The sequence below is a fragment of the Dromaius novaehollandiae genome, chromosome 20 (assembly GCF_036370855.1).
Source record: "Dromaius novaehollandiae isolate bDroNov1 chromosome 20, bDroNov1.hap1, whole genome shotgun sequence".
Taxonomy (NCBI): Eukaryota; Metazoa; Chordata; class Aves; order Casuariiformes; family Dromaiidae; genus Dromaius; species Dromaius novaehollandiae.
Genome location: NC_088117.1, coordinates 2,853,937 through 2,876,303, shown reverse-complemented (window position 1 = coordinate 2,876,303; position 22,367 = coordinate 2,853,937). Strand labels below are relative to the sequence as shown.

The 22,367-nt window shown below is 54.7% G+C and overlaps 1 protein-coding gene and 1 long non-coding RNA gene across 6 annotated transcripts in view; one reads left to right on the top strand and one right to left on the bottom strand.

The window, feature by feature from the left end:
• Positions 1-5,729, top strand: part of RGS3 (regulator of G protein signaling 3) — a 96,078-nt gene extending 90,349 nt beyond the window's left edge. For all 5 annotated transcript variants that reach the window (XM_064523599.1, XM_064523598.1, XM_064523600.1 and 2 more), the window contains 4 exons: positions 2,248-2,349; positions 3,377-3,438; positions 3,751-3,917; positions 4,404-5,729. In XM_064523599.1, the coding sequence (XP_064379669.1) occupies positions 2,248-2,349; positions 3,377-3,438; positions 3,751-3,917; positions 4,404-4,589 (517 nt within the window). In that variant the 3' untranslated portion in view covers positions 4,590-5,729. The remainder of the gene's footprint in view (positions 1-2,247; positions 2,350-3,376; positions 3,439-3,750; positions 3,918-4,403) is intronic.
• A 2,326-nt stretch (positions 5,730-8,055) lies between these two features.
• Positions 8,056-8,944, bottom strand: LOC135330366 (uncharacterized). The gene is made up of 2 exons (XR_010392340.1): positions 8,883-8,944; positions 8,056-8,628 (listed from the first exon to the last, which is right to left on the bottom strand). It is a non-coding gene; the product is annotated as an uncharacterized LOC135330366 (long non-coding RNA).
• Positions 8,945-22,367: the final 13,423 nt, after the last annotated feature.

Sequence of the window (22,367 nt, the reverse complement as noted above, 5' to 3'; positions counted from 1 at the left end):
CATCTCCCTCGTTGGGAGTTTGGAAACTTTTTCAGATATTGCATATTAGAGACAGCAGACCTGCCCGTGAGCCGCGTCCACCTGCGAGCTCCTGAGCTTTGGGTGCCGTAGGGTTTCTTGGTGTTTTGCAGAAGGCTAAATATGTGTCCAGCCCACGTGTGCTGTCTCTCACGTCCCCCTGCACACACACAAGTGCTTTTCGCTGCTTTTAGAGCCTCATGAGAACCCGAGCCGCAGCGGCCGCCTCGCTAAATCGGGAACACCGCTCAAATTGTTGGTTGGAGCCGTGTGGGATCGCGGCGTCCCGCGTGGCGGCTCTCCCTGGGATGGCGGCGGTCCCGGCGGCGCGGTAATGGGAGGCAGATGGTGTTTGTGGAGGGAGGCTCCTTGTTTTGGATCCGCTTTTCCCATGTTAGCGTTGAGCTGATGGTCGGCAGCTGGCAGCCAGCGGGACTCGCTGCCCCGCGGGGACGAGGGGCCGCGGCCTGCAGGACGAGGAGCAGGGGGCCGGCAGCCGACCGCGCGCTGAAGCCCGTCGCTGGCTCAGCACCAGCGCGCTTGGCACCTTGCAGGATTGAGCCTGGGGTTGTTGCAACTCTTTTTCTAGTGGATTATTGTTTTACCTCCGTGTTCTGAGACTGGGAGAGATCTGTGGCTCTGGACAGCATCCCTCCGTGCGGGGCACCCCTTCATCTCGAATCGTCCCCGTGCTGGTGCCGTCCTCAGCAGGCCCTGGGCATGGAGTGGGGTGGGCACAGGCTGGCTGGGCTCATGCGATGGGCAAACGGGGCTCCTTCGCGAGCCCTGGGGTGCAGCCAACTGCGCGACTCGCGTGGGACCCAAGGTGGGTCCGGCCACAGCACCCCGAGGACCCCATCTGCCCCGGTGCCACTGCTGGCCTTGGCTGCAGCTCAAGGTGCCCTGCTGCCACCGCCCTGTGCCTGTCCCCTGTGCCACTTCCATGCCACAGTGTCATGCAGGAGCTGTGCCACGAGGGGACAGCATCGTCCGCGCCCTTCCTCGCGCCCGCCACCTCTTCTCCCTCCCGCGTGCGCAGACTCGAAAGCCTTTGCGCTGCCTGGTGGGACCTGGGCTGGGGCCGAGCAGGGGTCCTGCTTGACGCTTTCCTGCGGCAGTTGCCCATTTCTCCTGTGCGCTTCCTCCTGGCCGGGGGGACTGGGAGCCCCGTGTCCGGGTGTTTGTCTGTGTGTGGGACCTGTGTACCAGGGGTTGGCTGAGCCCGGGCCGAGCGCTCAGGGAGGGTCGTAGCGCTGGGTGTCCAACACGTGCAAGCACCCAGCACCCTCCCCGCAGCCTCTCCCGTGGGCAGGGTGACCCCCCCTGGGCAAACACCCGGTTATAAAGAGCCGCCTTTCTGCAGGGCAGTGCTGGGGACAGACCCCGTGCCTTGTCGCTGTGTCACGCGTGGGTCCCCAGCGCGGGTGCCGTGGGTCCGGGCGCAACCCTTAACCCCTGCTTGGCCAGCCGCCGGCATCCCCGCTGCATTCCTGAGGCTGCCTGGGCTCCATAAATAGCGCTCGTAAATCCCCGCCGCGTTTCTCCCCCCTCCCCGGCTCGTGAAAGGCCCCACTATGCTCCCGCGACGCTGATTTTTCCACCCTTCCTTGGGTTACCCCAGCAACGACCGGCGGAGCCATCATAAATAGCTGCCGGCCGTGCGGGGCCGTGGCTGGGCGCTGACACAGCCCTTACTCACACATGCCTCCTTCACGCCATGGAGCGTTTAAAGCTCCTCGGGCTGAGCCCTCCCACTTCCGGACCCGCCGGCCCGGAGCGGGAGCGGGAGCGCGGCACGGAGCCGGCGTCAGAGCGCCCGAGCATCTGGCTGGGCCGGTCGCTCCGGGGAGCCGCTCCGCGGGCTGCGAGGCCCCTGCGTGCTGCCGCGGCCTGGGCTGCCGGCACCGCACGGAGCCGCTATGCCCTTTTTCCGGGACCTTTCCAAGCCGCAGCCGCTGGAGTTTCACTCGGAGATGCTGCTGGGCGTGCAGCGGCCGCACAACGGGAGCTTGCAGCGCCGGCACACCATGAAGGAGTAGGTGTCGGGGGCGAGCCGGCGCGAGCGGGAGGCCCCTCGGTCTCGCCCCGCGCCTCCTCTCCGCACCCGCTGCCGTCGCGTGGGGCCGGGCTGGCGGCTGATCCCCTGGGCGCGAGTCCTGCGGCCCCGGCGCCTCTGCAGCCCCCGGCGCTGCCCCTTGCCTGGCTACTAAACCTCGCTCTTCCCCCTAGAGCCAAAGACATGAAGAACCGCCTGGGGATTTTCCGGCGGCGGAACGAGTCCCCGGGAGCCAACCCGAGCAGCAAGCTGGACAAAGTGCTCAAGTCGCTCAAGTAGGTAGCGCGAGCGGGAGGTGGGGGTCATCGGGGCTGGGCACCGGGCAGCCCACCGGCCCTGGGGGCTGGGGGACGAACCCCGGCCATGCCAAGTGTCGCCTCCTGGCAAGTGGGGAGAGGCTGGGGTGGCCCCGCAGCCCCGGCTGGGGGTCAGGGAGGCTGTGGGTCAGCAACTCCTCTCTCTAGAGGAGCTTTTTTAAGCAGTTGTGCTCTGGATGATTTCTCCAGAGGTGAGCGGGAGGCTCCCTGCCCGGTGCCTTGTTTCTGGGAGGCAGCACAGCCTTCGGGAGGAGATCGGCTTGAGCTGGAAATTTCCCTTGTGGGGAACTCGCTGTAGGATGGTTTGAAAAACCACTTCTGCTCTGGAGATGCTCCAGCAGACGGAGACAAACCCTCCCCTCGCAGCCTGCCCTGCCGCTGCTGTCTCACGCTCGGCAGCTTAAGCGGGACGGCCGAGGTCCTTGTGGTCGGAGTCCCTGTGCCTCGTGGCCCTCCGCTTGCCAGATGGGGAGCTCTCGCTTGCAGCGGGGAGGCTGCACGTAACGGCGGGTCCTCGGCAGGGCTGGCCCTGACGTGTGGCCCCGGGCTCTGCACACAGTTCCCGGGTCCGTCTAGCTTGGCCCGGGCACTTTAACTTCTGGCTCAGCTCTTGGGCATTGCTCAGGGCTTTCCTGCTTCTTGCTCAGATGCCCCAAGTGGCTTGGCTGCTTGCAGAGCCCTTATCGTTATTTTGGATTTTCCTTTTGCCGAGGGTCCCTTCCAGGAGAGCCGAGGCAGTGCTGCCTGTGGGCTGTAGCGGGCGCCGAGCCTGGCTTTGCAGCCTGCGGGTGCCCTGGAAACGCTGGTGCCAATGTCCGAGTCGGGGCCAGCCCGGCCGGGGCGGATGGCGATGCTTTGCCTGCTGGAGATGTTTTGGTTTCATGGCAGCTGGTGCTGTCTAGCGGCAGGCAGCGAACGCCGTTGTCTCCTGCCGCGAGCGGCTTTTGCTGTTTTGCCATGCCAACGTGCACCCCTTCTCTCGCAGGCCGACTCCGGAGGAAGCTCTCAAGTGGGGGGAGTCTCTAGAGAAACTGCTGCTTCACAAATGTACGTGTTTACCACCTCCTTCCTCTTCTGTTTTCCACCAGGGGAATATCTGGGCATGGGCATGAATAAATCTGAGATTTCCTGTCTTAACCCCTTCCGATATTTTGGGGGAACAGTGGGGGTAGAGATGAGGCTACCCTTTTCCTGCATCCGTGGTGCCTTGAGGAGCTAAGGTCAGCCACGGGCTCACGAGGAACTTTTAGGGGAAGATGCAGGGAGGAGGTATTTTAGGTTGCAGCTTTCCAGGGTGGCTTGGCTAAGGCTGTTCCGTGCCTGCGAGCTGGGAGTAGAGATATGTAACTGTCCCCGCAGATGGGCTGGCAGCCTTCAGGGCCTTCCTGCGCACTGAGTTCAGTGAGGAGAACCTGGAGTTCTGGCTGGCGTGCGAAGAGTACAAAAAGATCAAATCGCAGTCCAAGATGGTGTCCAAAGCCAAGAAGATCTTTGCGGAGTACATCGCTATCCAGTCCTGCAAGGAGGTGAGGGCAGCTGCCGGGCCTTAGCCGCCGTTGGGTCCCTGGGGGCTCGGGGGGCACAGCAGGGACACTGGGCTCTCGTACCATGCCGAGTTTGCATGACGGCTGCATGCCAGCAGGCCTGGTCGTGTGCGCGCATGTTGCTGAGAGTGTCTTGGGCTGGCCAAACCTCGTGGCGCCTTTGCCAGCATCTGCTGTTACTGCAAGCAGGAGCTGGAGCTCCCTGGCAGGCCCTCCTTGCTAGACGGAGGTGCTGGTGTGGCACGGGTTGGTGCGACCGTCCTGCAGAGCACGAGCTCAGCAAGCGCGGGGTGGGACTGCTGTCCGTAACTCACGCTTACTTTTTTAAAGAATTTCTCTCCAAAGCTATTTTTCCTTAGGGCTGTGCTAGCGAGTACCTGTGATATGCAGCTGGCTGCAGGCCGCGTGCGCGTGCCTCGGTGGCTGCTCCCGGAGCTGCTCACCGGGGCTGGTCTCTGTTCCCTGCAGGTGAACCTGGACTCCTACACGCGGGAGCACACCAAGGAAAACCTGCAGAACATCACCCGCAGCTGCTTCGACCTCGCTCAGAAGAGAATTTATGGGCTCATGGAGAAGGACTCCTACCCCCGCTTCCTCCGCTCTGACTTGTACTTAGACATAATTAACCAGAAGAAAGCCAGCTCCCCACTGTAGACCCAAGGACTCTCTCGGGGCAGAGTGGGAACTGTGTGTTTACATGAAATCGGGTGGTGGTGGCCTTCCCGGGGGATGGCGGGAGCTTGCCTTCCTGCTGGCGTTCATGCCCCCAAGCCATATTCCTGCAGCAGCCGGGCATGAGGCAGGCGAAGGCACCGGGCGTGACGCCGAGGGGACCAACCAACCAAGCAGTCTGGTACTGCTCCATCGCCCCCATCTCACCATCGCTGGTACGACGCCTTTGGGGTGACTCTGGCATGGATTTTAGCCAGGAGGGGAGCTCCCACAAGACTACTGTGAAGCACATGCCTGAGCTGCGAGCGCTCCTGGAAGGCGACGAGTGATCCCGACTCGGTGAGGAGGAGGAGGACTTTTGTGCAGGGCTCCGGCAAGGGGAAAACAGCACCACCGTGAACATCTTCCCTGGACATAAGACTTCTGAACTGGACCAGTCCCACGTCACCGATGCTGCTGTGCTTCCCCATGCCGGCGAGAGCCTCGCTGGCCTGGCTCCCGTGCTCCCCCAACGCAGCTATCTCACAGGAGCCCGGCGCTTCCTTCGCTTGTGGCAAGTCACCCCCGGGAGCAGCGAAAGCCGGTTCGTCCCCCTGCGCTGGAGGTGTGCAATCAAACCGCTTCCTGCTCCCACCCCTCACCTCCTGGTTTATTTATTGACCTCCTATAGCTGGACGCGTTGCTGTGTAATAGGAAATCCTTGTGTCCTTTCCTGTTCTGAAATTACAAGTGCAATATTTGTGTGTGTCTCGGCGGAGTTCTCCAGTGGAACGGATGCCTTCTCTTTTAAGAGTGCGTACAAAATTTTCTAAGTTTGCAGGTTTTATCTGACAAACGGCGTGTTCCCTAGCAGCGGGCCGCTGGGGGAGCCTGGGTGTATATATCATTCCCTGACGACAGAGGGTTTGATGGTGTAGATAAGCAGCTCTGTGAATCAGACGCTCTCACTACTCTGGATAACAATATTGTGTTTTGAGAAACGTGGGTTATTGCTGAACCTGGCAGAGCTGGACAGACTGTCTGCGTCCAGGTGCCGAGTTTACAGTGCAAAGCATCTCTGCAGCTAGCAAAAATACATTGTCATGGTCATAGGTAAATAAAAGGAGAATATAATTTCTTGTACCTGCCTTTTCTTGGTGGTATGTTTCTCCAGGCAGCTCGGCACTGGCGGAGCTGGGCTTCCCTTGCGTCACTGGGTAGTGTGACATTGTTATTGCGTAGCTAAAGGTGGGAAAAATCTGGTGCCGTGCATTTCAGAGCTTTGTTCTGTGGTGAAGTAGCCACCAGACGCTCCCAGGCTAAGGGCCAAGGCCAGGCCCAGGTGCAGCACTGTAGCCACACGGAAAGCTTTCCCAAAGCTAGACCACCAAGCCTGTTCCCGTGGATAGCATGTAAACACAGCAGGGCATAAACCTCTGCCTGTGGAAATGTGCAGGAACAGAAGGGACCTGTGTAGTTCAGAGTCCCTCTGGGGACAGATCAAAACTGAATCAAGGAAAGAAGCAACGAAAACCCAACACTGCTGGTTTGAGTTCTCCTGGCTGCATGGCTTAGCAGGGCTGTGGCTACCCCGGCAGAGGACGTGCTTTGGATTTAATCAGTATGTTCTTCTGCACTGGCTTTGTAAAGGCTGTTCACGCTGCGTTTGGCAGTTGCAATGTTTCAGGTCAGTCACTGGGTTCTGTCGCCTGTGGGGCCCGGGGGGCTCTGTCGCCTGCACCCGGGAGCATCCTTGTCCCCGTGCGCTGGCCGCGGACCACCGTGGCGAGCCCAGAGCTGTGGCTGATGGGGGAAGGCTGTCAGCCATGGTCTCTTTTGGGGAACTGGCTGCGTTTCCCCCCTCCCATCCCCTAAACCACCAGGGGCTGATGGCCAGTGGGGAAGCTGGAGCAGAGCTGATGGGACCCCTCGGGGGTTTGACTGGAGGCCGCGGCATTAAGTGGTGCCTGCGCTGCTGACCAGGACGTCAGAGGGGCTCCCCTGGGTCGAGCCTGGGGGGTTGGCGCCCAAGCTGGGGGCCCGGGAGCTGCTTGGGCCAGCCGGGGCCAACGCAGCCTCCCTGCGAGCCTCGCCGGCCCCAGCCCTTCGCAGGCCCAGGTGGCTCCTGGGCTGGCACTTGGGTCCCCCCCGTCCCTGCAGCCTGGGCAGGGGGGCTTCTCCCTGAGCAGCAGTGCCGGGGGCATCTGGTGCCAGGGGCTGTTTTTTGTATGGTGGCTGAGGACCTGGTGCTGGGAGCCCGATTCCCCCGGGAGCTTCAGTGGCCCTGCTTGAGGGTGCTGGGAGCCAAAAAAGTCTTTTTCTGTGGGAGCTGGCAGGATTTGGGCTCCAACTTCATGCTGCCAGGGCTGGCGCCTGCTGTATGTCCAGCCCTGCAAATTCAGCTCAGCAGCAGCATCTCTGGGCAAACCCAGCCTGTCCCAGGAGCAACCAGGTGTTGGGCACTGCCCTGACCCCCTTCCCGGCATGGGGAAGGGGCAAGCATGCCCTGACCCCCGCCTAGGATAGGGCTCAACATTGGTCCCACAGTCCGGTGACCACACTGCTCCCTACTTCTCCCCTGGGGCTGGTAGCTGCCTCTGAGCCAGACCTCCCTGCACGGAGGGTCTCTGGGGAGGCTTGGGGTGACGTGTGGCCAGGGTGGGTGTCCTGCAGGCACAGCAGCGTACTAAGAGCCTGCCTGCAGGGACGCCAGCACCTGCAGCACCATGGGTGAGCCAAGTCTTGGTCCTCCAAAGCAGAGCCTGGGCCCTGCACCTTTTTCTCACCACGGCTCTAGGCAATGCTGCTTGTTTTGTGATGGTGGAAACGCAACGGTGATGCTCACTGGCGTTACCAGCCAGGAAGCCTTCAGCACCTTGCCTTCCCTGCCCAGAGGGTTTCTCTTGATACCTGGCCTTGGGCAAAGTCAGCTTGCTGCCCTTTACCCGGCTCTCCATTGCGTGCATACTCTTGGCTACCCCTTGCTTAGTCACAAGCCATCCACGTTAAAAAAATGGTTATTTCTTCATCACTGTCCCAGTCCTCTGTGTCCCTGGGCTCAGCCCACCGTGGGTCCCCGTTGGCCCTGGGGGCTTTGCAGAGGGCAGGAGACTGATGGTTTGCAGTCACGGCTGCGTTACCTTCTCTCACCCCAAGCTCCGGGTTCAGCATCACCTCTTGGGGCTGTGGATGATGACTCCCAGCAGCATCCAACCCTCATGCAAGTTGATTCTAGCCTGAATCTTGGCTTGCATCTGTCACTTGAATTATCTGAACCTAGGCAGCAAGGACTGGGGCTGCTTTGAGACGTGGTGCAGGAATCCGGCACATGTCTTTGAGGAAACGCTGCTGACCTGCCTGCGGAGACAGTCCCTACAAGGAACAGATGCGCCAGTGCGTGTAAAAGACAGAAAAACAGTGACTTGGGGTCACTCCCAGGAGAAAACGGAAATAGCCAGCGTTAACGATATAAATTTGGTTATTGCTGTAATAGAATTTATTAGCAGCAGTTCAAGTTGGTCTGAGTCATTCTGCAAACATCACCCCATGTGTGCTTTGAAGGTGCTCTGATTTCCAGGAGAGGCAGGGCTCGGGGTGGGAAGTGAAGCTCGGCTGGGAGTGGAAATACTCAGTGCGTTCGTTGTGATCTCCCAGCCCTGCCAATGCCCTCTGCTTGCCCACCGGCACCCGGCGGCAGCATGGGTCTCGGTGTGACTGCTGCGGTGGCACCAAAGCCACAGCTTTGTCCCCTCCATGCTGAGAAGAGGAGCTGCATGATCTTCTTGAGGACTGTTCGTGCTCCGTGAAGGACGTAGGAAACTTGGAGCAGCTGCAGGCGAACCATGGACTGGGCAAGTCAGACCATGGGGAGGGCTTTGCTCTGAGGGACATCGGCCGGGATGGAGAAACGGCCATGCTGTCCAGGCCAGCTCCTTTTCCAAAGGGGATGAGGGTACCTAGGGCTGCTGTGGCTCTTCAGGATGCATTAACGATGAAAGCAGAGTGGGGAATCAAAATATCCTTACTTAGCGCAAAAGGAGATCTGCAGGACAAAACACAATCAAGCTGCAAGGGATTTGGAAGAGAAGAAATTACTCAGCTGTTGATGCCGATGCCACGAGCCTGGGCAGTGAATATGGGGGTGAGCCGTCCACAAGTGCACGTTCAAATGGATCGGAGTTACTGAACCCGGCGGGACGGTTCCCACGGCAGGAACAGTAAACTCGCAGGGGCTCACTTGGCTAGGGATGGCCCCGGAGAGGGAGAAGTGGCATTTCGCAGAGAAAAAGCCATTACCTGCATCCAAGCCACTTGCCGCTGCAGCAGCAGGAGGGCTCGAAGGACGGCACGGGATGGCGACAGCAAGAGCACGAGCCGCGGTGGCGAGGTGGCTGCTGCATGTCCCAGGAAAGCTGCTTTGTCCCCAAGCCCGGTGCCTGCGCAGGCAGCTGGCCGTGACCACCGCCGCCCCAGCACTGCCATTTCGCCGAGCTGCCAAAGGTGATTTCCAAATGCGGAAACTGCCGCCTTCCAGAACAGGGGGATGCTCCGGCAGGCCTTATCGCAGCAACTATCGGGGATTTATCTCTGGGCTAAAAATGAGTGGTTGCTCAGTTGGGGGTGGTCACAACTCCGTTGTGTTTGTCCTGTGCAAACAGGGTAAAGTCCACTGAGGTGCAGGTGCCTCTCGGCGCGTTTGCAGGACAAAGCTCACCAAGCTGAAAGCAGCCATGAGGCCAAGCACCTAGGGGAAAGAATTTAAGTGGGAAAATGGGAATAACCATCAGAAAGTGACGAATGCTTTGTTAGGTACAAAAAAATGCCCAAACTTCATAACTGAGAGCAAAAGTTAAGACTACTGGCAAAAATGCCCTAATATCAGGGTGTTAACATCAGAGTTTTCCCTCATCAGGGATCAGGAGGTGATACTTAAATGGAAAGGAACTAGAGAGGTTGATAAAGCAGTTATACCTGCTGAAGGTGACGGGGGCCTTGGCCCTTCAAGCGGAGAAGGTGTCCCTCAGCCCTATATTTCATCAGCTTCCTAAGGAAACTGCCAGAGATATAGATGCTGGAGTCACCTGTGATTTACCAAAGGAAAAAAAAAAAGAAGTTCCAAAGTTAGCAGCTACATTAAAATACAGCTAAAGCTGCTGAGCATCTCTTGGAAGAACCTAATATCCAGCGTGGGTGTCCCCCACTGGTCCAACACTGGTTCTCATCTGCCTGCAAAGAAGTGGCTGCAGCATCCAGGGTAACGGCAGTTGCACGCAGCGCTGCGGTCGCACACGGGCCTCCTGCCCTCATTTCAGAGCTGGCTAGCAGCTGTGAACATAAAACCTTTCCTTTGTTCTTGCAAAGTTAGTAAAAAGATTGGCTTTCGTACAGGTGTGCACCGTGCCCCCAGCTATGCCAGCAATTTGCAGCTTTTACGAGGCTTTTTTAAGGCGCCCATCATGGAGTAGAAATTTCTCCAAAAAACCATAGCTTTCTACTGAGCAAAATAATTCTTCGAACCCCTGATTAGACAAATATTCTCAGAATAGAAACAAGGCTACTTTATAACCATAGACTAAACATAACTCAGCAGCTAGCTACTGAGCTGCAGACAGAAGAATTCCCCTGCTGCAGCAAAACAGCTGACTTTCTATGCAAGTCACTTAATCACACACAGAAAATTATTTAGACTATCGGGGGCACGCTGCACTCTTATTTGGGTAGCTGAGAGCCCCGGAAGCTGCCCAGAGTCCTGCTCAGGAGCGCCCACCCCTCGATAGCCTGCCCGGCGGTGCTGCAAGTTGGTGTCCGTCTGCAGTGTGTTTGGGGACTTTTGCTTCCACTGGGTTTGATAAAGGGCCGGGGCAGGGGGGGTTGCCGAGATGTACTTGAGGGCTGGTGTCCTTCTGAACGCCGCTCAGTGATCCTGGGGCTCATCCTGGGCTCTGCAGCTGACAAGCCGCACGGCTTAGCTGCGGGGAGTCTCTGCCGTGCCGCTGGTGGGCACGAGGCTCAGTGGGGCCCTTGGTGGGATTTTGTCCTACCCCGGGGAGCAGCAAAAACTACTCCCTTTGGAGGCAGCCTCCAGCTGAGGCTGTAACAGCAAGTGCTACGGAGCGCCGCGGCCAGCGTTAGCGATGTCACTCTTACAAAAATCCAGGGGAACAAAGAAGGAGAAAATAAACCCCTTCTAAAGTAAGAATAAAAACATGTTGAATCAGACTCAGATGCTGTCTGTCAAGGAAATAAAATGAGCCCAGTTTAGCCACTGCCAGGACAGGAAATCCAACAGCGGTTACAGTCCCCTGGGTGCAGCGAACTCATTCGGGAAGCATTGTTATGACCATCTTATTGCTCATTTTCTGATTCTTCTCTGCATTAGGTCATTTTTACTCAGCCCATCCAGCTCACACATTCCCCAGTGCTGGGGGAGGAAGGCAAATAGTGCTGACTCTCAGCTGGTCTAGAGGTGCTGGAGAAAAGGACAGCAAAAGACTTTGCCTTTGTTTCTCAGCAGATCTTCCAGGGAAGTGACACAGACAGAGTGTTTGGAAGCATGGGAACTGCTTCCAAAGCAGTAGAAGATTTCAACATTTTTTAGGGAAGTTGATTTTCCAAAAAAAAAAAAAAAAAAAAGATTACGATCCTTGTTGAGGTCTGTGTCTGGCACTCAGCTCCCGACTGCTGTCTCCTTTCTGGACTTCCACCAGCCGCATACCTCCTGTGGGACCTTCTCTCCACGCTGACCTGCTGCAGCGGCTCGCCAGCATCCCTGGCCTCGATTTGGAAACTGCCTGCATGCCTCCAAACTTAGCGTGGGACACAGATGGCCTCAGAGGTGGTTAGCTGGATTCCCACCTTGGAAACATCCAGGATCCCCTCTTCCCAATCTTCATCGATTGGCAGAGAGCGAGGAAGAGGGAGGTGCAGCGTGGCGGGGGGGGGGGGGGGGAGGCGAGGGGAAGGGCCAAGCAGGTGCAGGTGGGGAGCTGGGACGGAGTGTTTGTATAGGAGCCATTTGTAAGTAATTTCTTGTTCCTTCCTGAACTAATAGGCTAATTATTTTAGAAGGATACACATGTTTCTAATGGAAAGTTCCACACACATTGTGCGTCAGTTTGCTGGTGTAGCAGATCTAATTTTCCAAATCTGATTGCATCGTTTGTACACAAACAGAAGTAGGTGAACCCCTCTGTTTCCAGGAGTCCGGAGACGGCAGTGACCGGTCATGGAGCACCAGAAAAAATCTCTTGGCCCAGGGAAAATCAATGGCTCTGCATAAAATGGACTGATGTCAAAAGCTGATCCACAAAGCAAAACAAACACCATTCTGCTCTTTGATGTAGTTCCCATGCTTGACCCCAGGCATTTGAACTAGTGTGTCTAATTTTGTGTCCCATCCTCTCTAGCAGCTCAGGAAGGATATGGAGAAATTGGAGAGGGTCCAGTGAAGACTGCCAAGGTAGCTGGGGCCTGGAGCGCAGGACCCATGTGGAGAGATGGAGAGAGCACGACTGGTTTAGTTTGGGGAAGGGGAAGCTAAGGGAGGATCTAACAGCATCCTACAACTTCTGGAAGGACAGCTATAAAGGTGATGGAGACAAACTTCTTGGCAGAGCCAGGTGTCAAAATAAGGAGCAACAGCCCCACAATTTGTGACAACCTTGGGACCTTCCACTTGGATTTTAGGAAAAGATTTTAACTCTAAGGCTAATACAGTGCAAGAACAGGCTCCCAGAGAGCTACGTGGGTCTCCATCATTGGAAGGGAGCAAGACTCAGCCAGACAAGTTCATGGCTGAGCTGATCAGGTGTTGGTGACGTTCTTGGTCTGAGGGAGAGTTGGACTGGAGATCTCCAAGGGCGCCTCCCCCTAGCACACCTAGGAGTCTACCCCTTGCTTTGCTGGTGGACATGGGCAACGTCTTCCAGGACCTGGGCACTGAGCCCACAAGAGATATGGAACAGAAATGCAGCAGGCCAAAGACCTCACGGCATTGGTGGGGATGAACTCTGTGTTTTTCTACAAAAAAGAAAAAAAGAAAAAAAAGAAAAAAAAGGAAATTCCTTGGCTAGGGGAGAGGAATATCATGTTAGTATCTGAGCTGAGAGAAGAGCTCGTTCCTTTTGCTCTCTGACCAACTCTGATGCTGTTCAGATCTGGATAAAAGATAAGAACCGAGTGCCAAAAATTGTCACTGAGGGCTTGGGCTGGGTTGCAGGATGGGATGCTGAGCTCAGGATCATGTCTCTGCTGTCTCTTGCTACCAGGTTCTGTGTACTGATCAGGCAAGGTCATTTCTCTAAATAATATGATTATAAAATTTTGATTCCCAGATTACCATGTTTTCCATTTTAAGATCTGTTATGGCCCCACGAACATGCAAACCACTTCATGTCTGAGCCACACCAGTTGTGCAAGGATCAGACATGGGACAAGGATATTGGATAGATCTTGCAGCTATTGCTCAGCACATTTCATTTAATTTGTCTTATGAATGCAAACAATTGGCTTAATGAACTTTTTAGGGAACCAAAGGGTTGTTACAGGTAGGAAGTCTGATAAGTTAATACAGCCAGTCTTTCCTTTTATAAAATAAATAGAAAGGAAGGAAGTAGAACAGGAGCCCTTGCAAAGCACGTTTCAACAGAGTGTCAACTTTTATGGCTAAGCCATAAAATAGAAGTTCCTGAAGCACTAGCACAGCGTTAATTAGATGAGAATTATGGACATACTCATTACTGCAGCTCAGGAATTGACTCTGGCAATGAGCATAGTGGGTTCTGCTATACCAGGACTCATTTGCTGCTAGGCACCTGCATGTTGAGGAAGTTATTTCCAGAGAGTGCACACCTCCTCTGTACACGTAGTTCGCACCGGCAGAGGGTTAGGTCAGGCTGAATCTTCACAGCAGACCAGAAGATGTCCTGTGCCCATGGTGTCGATACGGGCTGTTCCAGGATGCACGGCCCTGCAGACCCAGCCTGGGGTCCTTGAAGTGCGGTTGCTGACTGACCTCACAGGAGGCAGCCCATGTGTCTGTCCTCTCTTCCACGCAGTGAGAAGCCTGAAGGGCAGCTTTAGGGACATCACTAGAAGATCCATAGGGTCTAAAGCTGGACTTGTTGTTCCATTGCTGCAGCCTGGATGCTTCAAGGGCATGAGGCCCCTCTGCAGAGAGGGAGGAGCACAGGATGGGAAGAGGAGCATTTTAGGGGGTCAAAAGTTTGGTGGGAAATGTAGCAACCATTATTGTCTTAGGGACGACCCAGCTGCTGCAGAGCTGTTGCCTGTGCTGGATGGTAGCCCTCGCTGGCCAGTGTCATTGTCTCTCCCACACGTGTTTCAGCTCTCCAGCGATCCCAGCCATCTCCCATGTTCTTCAAGTGCTGAGGAGGCTCCTTGTCTGCTCTCCTGCCTGTTGTGTGGGTGGGCTTCCTGGCAGACTGGTTCATCATGGAATTGCTCTCACTTGGACGCATTTCCCAGGGTACACTGGAGGAGGAGTGCACTGTGCACTAAAGGACGTCTCTATAGCCAGCTACTCCGGTCTCCATCTCCCAGGTACCCATTTGCTGAGAATTGGTTTGCGAGTGCATACAGGTGCTATTTCTCTGCCCACCCCACCACTACCGTTATTTTAAATGCCCAAAGCTGCTCTGCAGAGAGCCAAGCCTGTTCTTGGGGGGGTGGGGGTGAGGGTGGGGGTGGGGGGCATGAACACCACTTTTCCTGCAAGGAACTCTTCCCCTGCTGATGACACTCTTGGTCCTGAAGGACATTTATGCTGATCACCAGCATGGGTTGGGGACATGCTGAAAGGTACCAGAACGGAGCCAGTCCTTTGGCAACGGGCAGGGGAGGAGGGTGAAGAGCTATAAACCATCCCAGATTTTAGTGCTTGAGAGTATGAGTACTCTGGGGCCACAACGGATGATAGATACCAGAGCATGTGGCTGAAGTACCATCTTCCAGCTTTGGGAAACATGACTGAGGAGAATACACATCTCTCCTAGTGCTTTCAGCAAAGCATCTTCAGCCCTGAATCTCCAAAATTGCAACACTGAGTTTGGCCCAAAGCTGGAAGAATGAAGATAGCATCTTCTGATGCTTCAGCTCATGAGTGACAGAAGCCTCTACATGTCCCTTGTTCCCTAAAACACCGTGAGCCAGGTTCAACAGGAAGAGCTTGGACACAGTGTCAGGGCCCCAACAAGATGCACAGCCTCCTCATTCAAACACACTCCTTTTGTCCAGATCTTGCCTGTCTCCATCTGCCACTGTAGGCAGCTATGTAAGAGGAGGTGATTAGTGAGTGTCCGGGCATACTGCTTTGTCTCCACAGACCATGACAAGAGCTTTGAGTTCTCCTGGATCTGGACAGGCGAAGCCCACTTGAAAGATGTCTTTCTACTTATGCTACCAGCTTCCAGACTGACCATACAGGTTCATGGAGGAGATCCTGTTATCTTTCAGCCAGCCTGCATGCTGTAGAGGAGGTTGGATGCTCTAAATATTTTTTAAAGACTACTACACCTGTAGAAGTGGAAAGTGTTGTTGTTTGCAAGGTAGCTTGAAATCACTGTTAGCATCATTACAGACAATGCAGAAGAAAGAACATGTTTTGTGCTGTATCTCCTAGGTATCATGTTCCCAGGACACTAACTCAGCGTTCTGACCAGGATCTAGTTTTTGTGCAACCCCCTGCCTTAACAGAGGGGGATCTTGGCTTGAGGATCTACACTTCCTTTGGTGGCCTTGAGTCAAACGCAGATCTACCCCTTTCCTTTGAAGCCTTTGCTCTTTAACCTATTTAAGAAGAAGTTGTGATTCTCTTTTCACTGTTTGCATACAGCCTAAACTACTCCTAGGCTGGGAAGCGATTGTGGAGTAAAATGATCTTTTCCACCTGACTAGCTGATAAATAGCTCTGCCCCAGAGCCTGCCAGCACTCCTGGTTGCTAGGCCATGACAAAGGATGCTCTGGATCCCAGACTTCAAGGGAAAGTTTTGCTGATGAACTGATAACCAAAATGGCAGGCTGTTATAAGCAGAGGCAGTAACAGGAGTCTTCTCATGTGCCTGCTACACGCTGTGCTGGGCTTCCTTTCACTCCTCTACTGTGAGACCTCCTGCCTGGTCTGATTGCAAAGCTGTCTGAAAACACTGACTGTTGGTCTGTCTTCTGGGTCTATCACCTTGCTCCATTAATCGCCTCTGTTTCTAGGGATGGCTAAAGCTCCCACTTGCTGAGTGAAGTCAAGCTTAGGAAATTCAACCATGTTTTTACTCTCAGAGACCTGTCTCCCCACCATGATTTCATTTTCTGGATGGGACCATTGAATATTTGTTCTGCTGCTAGGCTTAAAATCCTTGCTGCTCTGTGTCGTGTTTCTCTGGTTAAGGTTAAACAATTCCTCAGGTCCTAAGCATCTCCTGGAGGGAAGATGCCCAGTGGGTGCTGAGCTTCACTGGACTCATTAAAATGTTTAATTGGTTCACAAGCTGCTTTAGCTTCAGGGCTGGTCTGAGTGGAGGATGCCTGTAGGATTCACATGACAGTGGTGAAAGCCTGAAACCTGGGAGCAGAAGGAAGAGTGGTTCCTGAGAAAGACCTCACCTGTAGTGTCTTGTTCGAAGAGATGCTGCAGGAGGCAGTGGGACACAGCTGAGGGGAGCAGAACTAGGCATTTGAGACTGGTTTGCTGCAGGCAGACATGAACTGGTGACCATGGACAGAGAGAAAGGGGCAAAGATATGGCCTCCTCCTAGCCACAGAGATGACAATAAGAAGGAAATACAGCCCATAGGTCTCCTTGGAGGCCTTCGGTTGAACCGGTTATCACACTATTGCACATCCCCTCTAAGGCAGTTTTTTTCTCCATGAAGCATGAAGCAATACAAGTCCAGTGTTCAATTCCTTGCCTGGTTGTCATGGCAGCACAAACAGAAACAAGGGTGCTCACATACGGTGCAGGGGAAAGTGGAAAGTGTTCAGCAGGTCACCTCTTCCTATGGGTGTGGCTTGGCCAGTCCTGCTTGAGCACCTGAGACATAGAAATAGGAGCTCCTGAGGGTGCACGTGGCTTGTGCCCAGGTGGAAAGACCCTGAACGCCTTGCCCTGCCTCTGCATGAGCATGTCTGTGGCGAGGGGTGCTGAGAAGCCCCTGAGAAGCAAGTATGTCATGGTACAGACTGCCCTAGGGCATGCCCAGTCCTTGGTCCAACTGCTCAGTCACCTGGCACCAGGGTGTAACGCAGCACTGGGGCAGAGAGAGTCAAACGCATATCACCTGGTGGGTTCTGCAGCACCCACTGCATGGGAGCAGTTTCTGGTCCTTGCTGGATGAGCTGGAGTCCCCGGGTCCCTGGAGGAATGGCTCTGTTGCCTGGTGCTGTTCTGCAAAGCCCATCTGCACAGCCCCATCTCCAAACCTATTGCGGGTATGTGGGTGCGGGCTGAGTCTGTGGGAAACACTGTCGTTTGACACTTGCCAGGAGAGCTAAGCACAAAGGTGTATCTTTCCCTGTTTTACAGCCAGGGGATTGAGTCACAGAGAGCTGAAAGTCAAAGGTTTCCCTGCTCAGAGGTGTCCAGGGCCTGGCTGTATAAGTTCTGGAAGGAGGTCCTGCTGGCTCATGTCTCCACAGGAGATGCCCAACGCCAGGACATGCCTTGCTCATCCCACACCTGCCAGCCCTTGCTGGATGCATCAACAGCTGCTTCTGCTACCTGCTTCCCACCTTGACTCAATCCCCAGGGAGCTGAACCAGAGGAATCTTTTGGAAAATAATCTGTTCCCATGTAACAAGGCCTGCTGAGACAGTCCCCACGTGAGGAGCTGACCTCAGGCCAGGCAGGCGATTTTTATTCTGGCATTTTGTAATTGTTCCCTGCTTGACGTCACATCCTTAAAGAGCCATTTTAGGGCATAGGCTTTTCCTTGTGATATTTTTGCTGTTGTTTTTTAGAGGATGTAGGCAGTCCATTGTGTGGCATCACATCAGCACCCTTGTACCTCCATGGACTTCAAGCCTTCAGACTGACTGCAAGACTCCTCCTCGTGCCCATGCAATGCCAGGCAGCAGAAAGACCATTCCTCCTGCGTTAGCTGCATGTGCAGAAGAGATGTGGATCTAGTGGATTATCCATGTGTAAAGATGGGCCATAAAAGCCTGACCTCTGCTCCAGGTGCTCATGCAGGGTGCCCAAGGGAGGGCAGGGTTGGTTGCTTGTTTCCCAAAGCCTCCTGATGAGGCCTTCCTTCCAGCCCATCTGTCTCCTTTCCAGACCCAGTCTCCTTGCCCAGCTCCTCTTGTCTTCCCTTTCCGCATTGCTGCCCAGCTCTGCCTGCCTGGTGCCTTTCAGACACTGCTCTGCCCATCACAGAGCTCCACTCTGTTTCTTTGCTGATGCTCTCCAAGGGGAGCAGATACCTCAAGCGCTGCACCTACCGTAAGGCTTTATGGGAGATGGGTTGACCCAGAACAATGCCTGCACTGGAAATTTAAATGCTGCCAGGAAATGTTCCCAGGGATGGATATGTAACCACCCATAGGGTTAGACTGGGGGATGGTCCCTGGGGTGATCCCTTGCCAGGGCAGACACGATCTCCTCTCACTTCCTAGGCGTGCTCTGGGAGTCCGTCTGGGCACAGGAGCCCTCCTTCCAGGCAGTTCACATTCAGGGATATGTTTCGGTGGGTAAAATAGTTTAATTGTCCAGGTGTGGTCCTCAGCACCAGAAAATTGTCCTGGACACATTCAGTTTACTACAGATGAAACCAGAGTCAGACCTGGTAAACCTGGTCTGGGTCCTAACTTTGTGCCCAGTGCTTCCCTGAAGTACCTCAACTGAGAAGTGTCCTGTTGTCTGGAGCTCCATTTCTCTGCTCCAAAATCAATATCTTGCTGTTTCCCAACTCTCAGCAGCTGTATGGAGTCACTAATAAAGGTCTGCCAAGTCACTAGTCTGTCAGATTCCTGTGAAACTTCAGTGGAAGGAGGCAGTGACGGGCAAATTATTTTCTTGTCATATTGGAAGCACAGCACAGCCCCCAAAGTGCCCTGGGCCAGGAGAGGAATGTTTTTCTCTGCAACACGAAGGAACTGGAAAAACCCAGGCAGGGAGCCATGGGAAGGGAATATGCAGAGCCCATCTTAGCTTTTCCTGTGGTGCTTCTATAGTGCTGTAGTCAGTTATTTCCAGCTGTGGCTTTTGGAAATCTTTGGTGCATTTGCCACTTTTAGCTCTTGTGGCCCAGTAACAGCTCCTGGCAGGACTGCTGCTCTTCATTTAGGAAAAACCTAAAATGCTCCAGAGTGTCAGAAGACTGGCCAGTTAAAGAAAAACAAAAAACAGAAAAACAAAACCCAGCCTTTTCCCAGTCAAGTTACAGCATTTTTTTTTTTATAAAAAACATGTCTATTTTCCTCCTAGATCAGACTGGCCCCTGCAAACACATTCCCCATTGTGCTGAGCTCCTAAAATAACTGCAGTTGTTAATGGAAATAAAACAGTGCAAGAATCACTCATTTATGTTTCATCAGCTGGTCTGCCTGATACGTTACAGAACCCCGCGTGGGGTCACAAGTCTTTACAGTGGCAGTTACTGTTCAGTTCAAGTCACAACGTTACTCTGTGAAGATCCATCCTGAGATCTGTATCTTCAAAGGCTGGTATAAATCATTAGATGGTTTGTTGGTGTGGCCCGGTGTTGTTAACCTCTTCGCTGGCAGGGCTTGCAGCAGGACCCAGCACCCGAGTCTCGTGCTCTGCTCCCAGGCTCTTGGCCCGGGCGCAGCAAGCCTGAGTTGTCCGGGGCAGGGACCCCAGGGGGGCCTCCAGGCCTTGCTGGGGTGGCAGTTGGTTTGCTGCCTGCCGTGGTGCTACGAGCACCGTGATCCTGCTCTTCTGGAACCGACCTGGAGAGACGCTCACCGACGCTGCACAGGAGCCTGGCCAGTCTGTCAGAGGTATCTGCAGGGTGTTGTTCTGTGCAAGCTCGCGTCCTTGCCTGGCCAGGATGTTGCACATCCCAGGGGCTGGGTGCAAGCATGGCGTATTTGCTGGGCTCCTACTCACCCTGCCCAAGGGCAGCCCAGGTAAATATAGCTGCCAGCTAAAGCCGATGATAGCCAGACTCATCTGTTTGACCATGGCAGTGTTGAAAATTTAGATGTTCCAGGACAGGAAAATGAACAATCAGGGCATTCATTCATCTGTGTCTTTGAAATCCTTGAAATAGATTATTTTTATCACTTTTATCAGATTTGCTCTGCTGACTTCATCCGTTCACAAGCTGTGCCTTGGAGAACACCTACGCTGAGAAGGGCCACTCTCTTCAGACCAGCACATTTGCAATTCTGATCAGATTTTGGAGCCTTTACAGAGCTGCAGAAGGATGTTCACATGACCCAGTGTCGGACAGCTGAGCAAGGAGGTTTCCTGACCTCCCGCTGCCATTACAGGACAGCAGCTCTCCAGATGCTGATTCAGAGCAAGAGCCTCAGCATCCGCAGTGGCCTCTGCCTCTTTCTGCCCACCGTGGGAGAGCCTGCAGACACCAGGCAGCTAAGCTACTGAGCCATTGACATTGGTTTGATTCATTTCTCAGGTGTCTCCAAGAAGTTGACCAGCAAGCCCGGTGGACTGCGGGACTGGGGAAGGGAGTGCATCCACCTCTAGGTATTGGAGCAGCGGCAGCACAAGCGGACACAGTCGAAGTGCATGGCTCAGGTGGTCCCCTCCTCAGTGGCGGTAACAGGAATTGTGCCCAGATACCTCACTGAGAGACGAGGGAAGAAGAAAGGGAGTGTGGGTCCCCAGAACTGCTCCACAAGGGGAAACACTGCAGCTGGGGAGGGCTCAGCAGCTGAAAGGGCTTTGGTGTTTCAGAGTGATCCCAAATACCTCTCAAAATCTTGGCACTGAGCTCCCAGCCTGCCAGGCTCTGTGATGGGCTCAGCTCACAGATTGTTTGCGTTATTTTGCGAATGTCACCCTCAGCACGAATGTCTGCTCTCATCTCCGTACAAATATGAACATCCCCCAGGGTCCAGCAGCCTTTGGGGCAGAGTAGGAGACACTGCTCCTGAGAGCAGCAGCTGTGGTGGCCATCTGACTGTTGCAGTGCTTGAACATGGCCAGGACTGAACTGGGGCTGGTGCAGGCTGCTTCAGCTCCATTACACTTGCTGTTAGCGAGCATATCTCCAGGGGCCTCGATCTGTGGGGTACTTAGTCTAAGAGCTGTTGGAAGAAAGGCAGTAAAGTAGAAGAATGTCCCCCAGGGCTGCGGACTCAACTCACAAAGCCTGCGCATGCTCTGCTCAAGCCTCAGCTTCTGACCTGTCAGTGTCGTACCCAAAAAACTGAGCAAGTGATGGCTTGACACCCCGTGCCTTTACAGCCCCCAGAGAGCCTCTCATAGGGCTCTCCATCATGAACTGCCCACCTTTCGGTGTTGCTCATGCAGCTTTCGGTGTGATCCCCTCTGGGCTGCTAGAGACAGGCCCTGGTCCAGGGGCTGCAGGCGACCTCTCCTCCGTGAGCTGAGGAAATGCTGGGATCTGTGGCAGGTGGCAGCTCCTCTCTTCCCAGGAGGTGGCTGTGCTGGCTGCTCTTACACAGCTGCTCTGACCTGGCCAGCCCAGATATGTCTGTGGGGTGCTGTTCTGCACCCATTTTGCACTAAATGGCAGAAATCCTCTGAAAAGGTAGAGTCAAGATGAGCCTTTGCCAAAAGCCCTTGGGAGGATACCCTGGGTTGGGGCTGCTGTGGCCCCTAGGCACGGCATTTTTCCTTTAAAAATTACGATTTTTGCCAGGACTTTTGCAACAGGACCCTGTTGTTATCAGCAGACCTGTGAATGCAGCCAGCAGGGCCAGAGCTGGCTCCCATCAATCACAGAGCAATGACATTTTTCACTGCATTTGTGCTTCCTGCTCCCAGAGCCTTATCAGGACTCACTCTTTGGCCCGTCTCAGCTTGTTCTGTTCTCCTTCCTGCAGCCTCCCTTCCTCAGCAGGTAGATGCTTCCCAGTGAGCTGGGCGAGCGTGTCAGAGGGCTGCCTGCCTCGTGGAGGGCAGCATGGCATGGCGTGAGCTTTGAGGGAAGCTGAGGCCAAGCATTGCCACCCCCAGGCCTTCAAAAGCCAAGAGTGCTGCTCCCCAGAGCATCAAATCCCTGTGTCTGCGGCAGGGGCTGGTTTCATTTTATTTCCTTTCAGGAAGTTGAGGGTTTATGGCTCATCTTTTGCAGCACCTTCTGCTAATTCGCGTGACTGCGGACCCAGCACATGGGGAGGAACGAACATGCCTGCTCCAAAAGCTGTCATTCTAGGGAAAGCCACAAAAGTGCTAGAGGGTGGCATGGAGAGAGATGGCATTGCCCCAGGCTCTTTGAGTTATGTGTGCAAGTGGTGTGTTGTCATTTTGGCAACCATGGGTTTTGACTCCCACTGCATCCCAAGTGAGGTGAAAGCTGAGGACAGACCTGCCCGCAGAGCTGCACTGTGGCACATGCCACCAATCTGCTCCGTTGGCACCACCAGGACCTTCACATCTTGTTCTGGAGCAGTGGGGCTGGCCCTTTCCTTGTGGGCCTTCTCTGGTCACTACAGCCGTCCTGTGCAAAGACACCCTCATATTCGGGGAGTCTTCATCCTGGGGAGGGCCACGCGTTGAGATCTGAGCTGCGGTCCCGAAGGTCCTGGGGTCAGAGAGCTCTAGCAAAACTCAGCACTGGGAGCAGTCAGGAGCAGCAGATCTCACAGGGCTG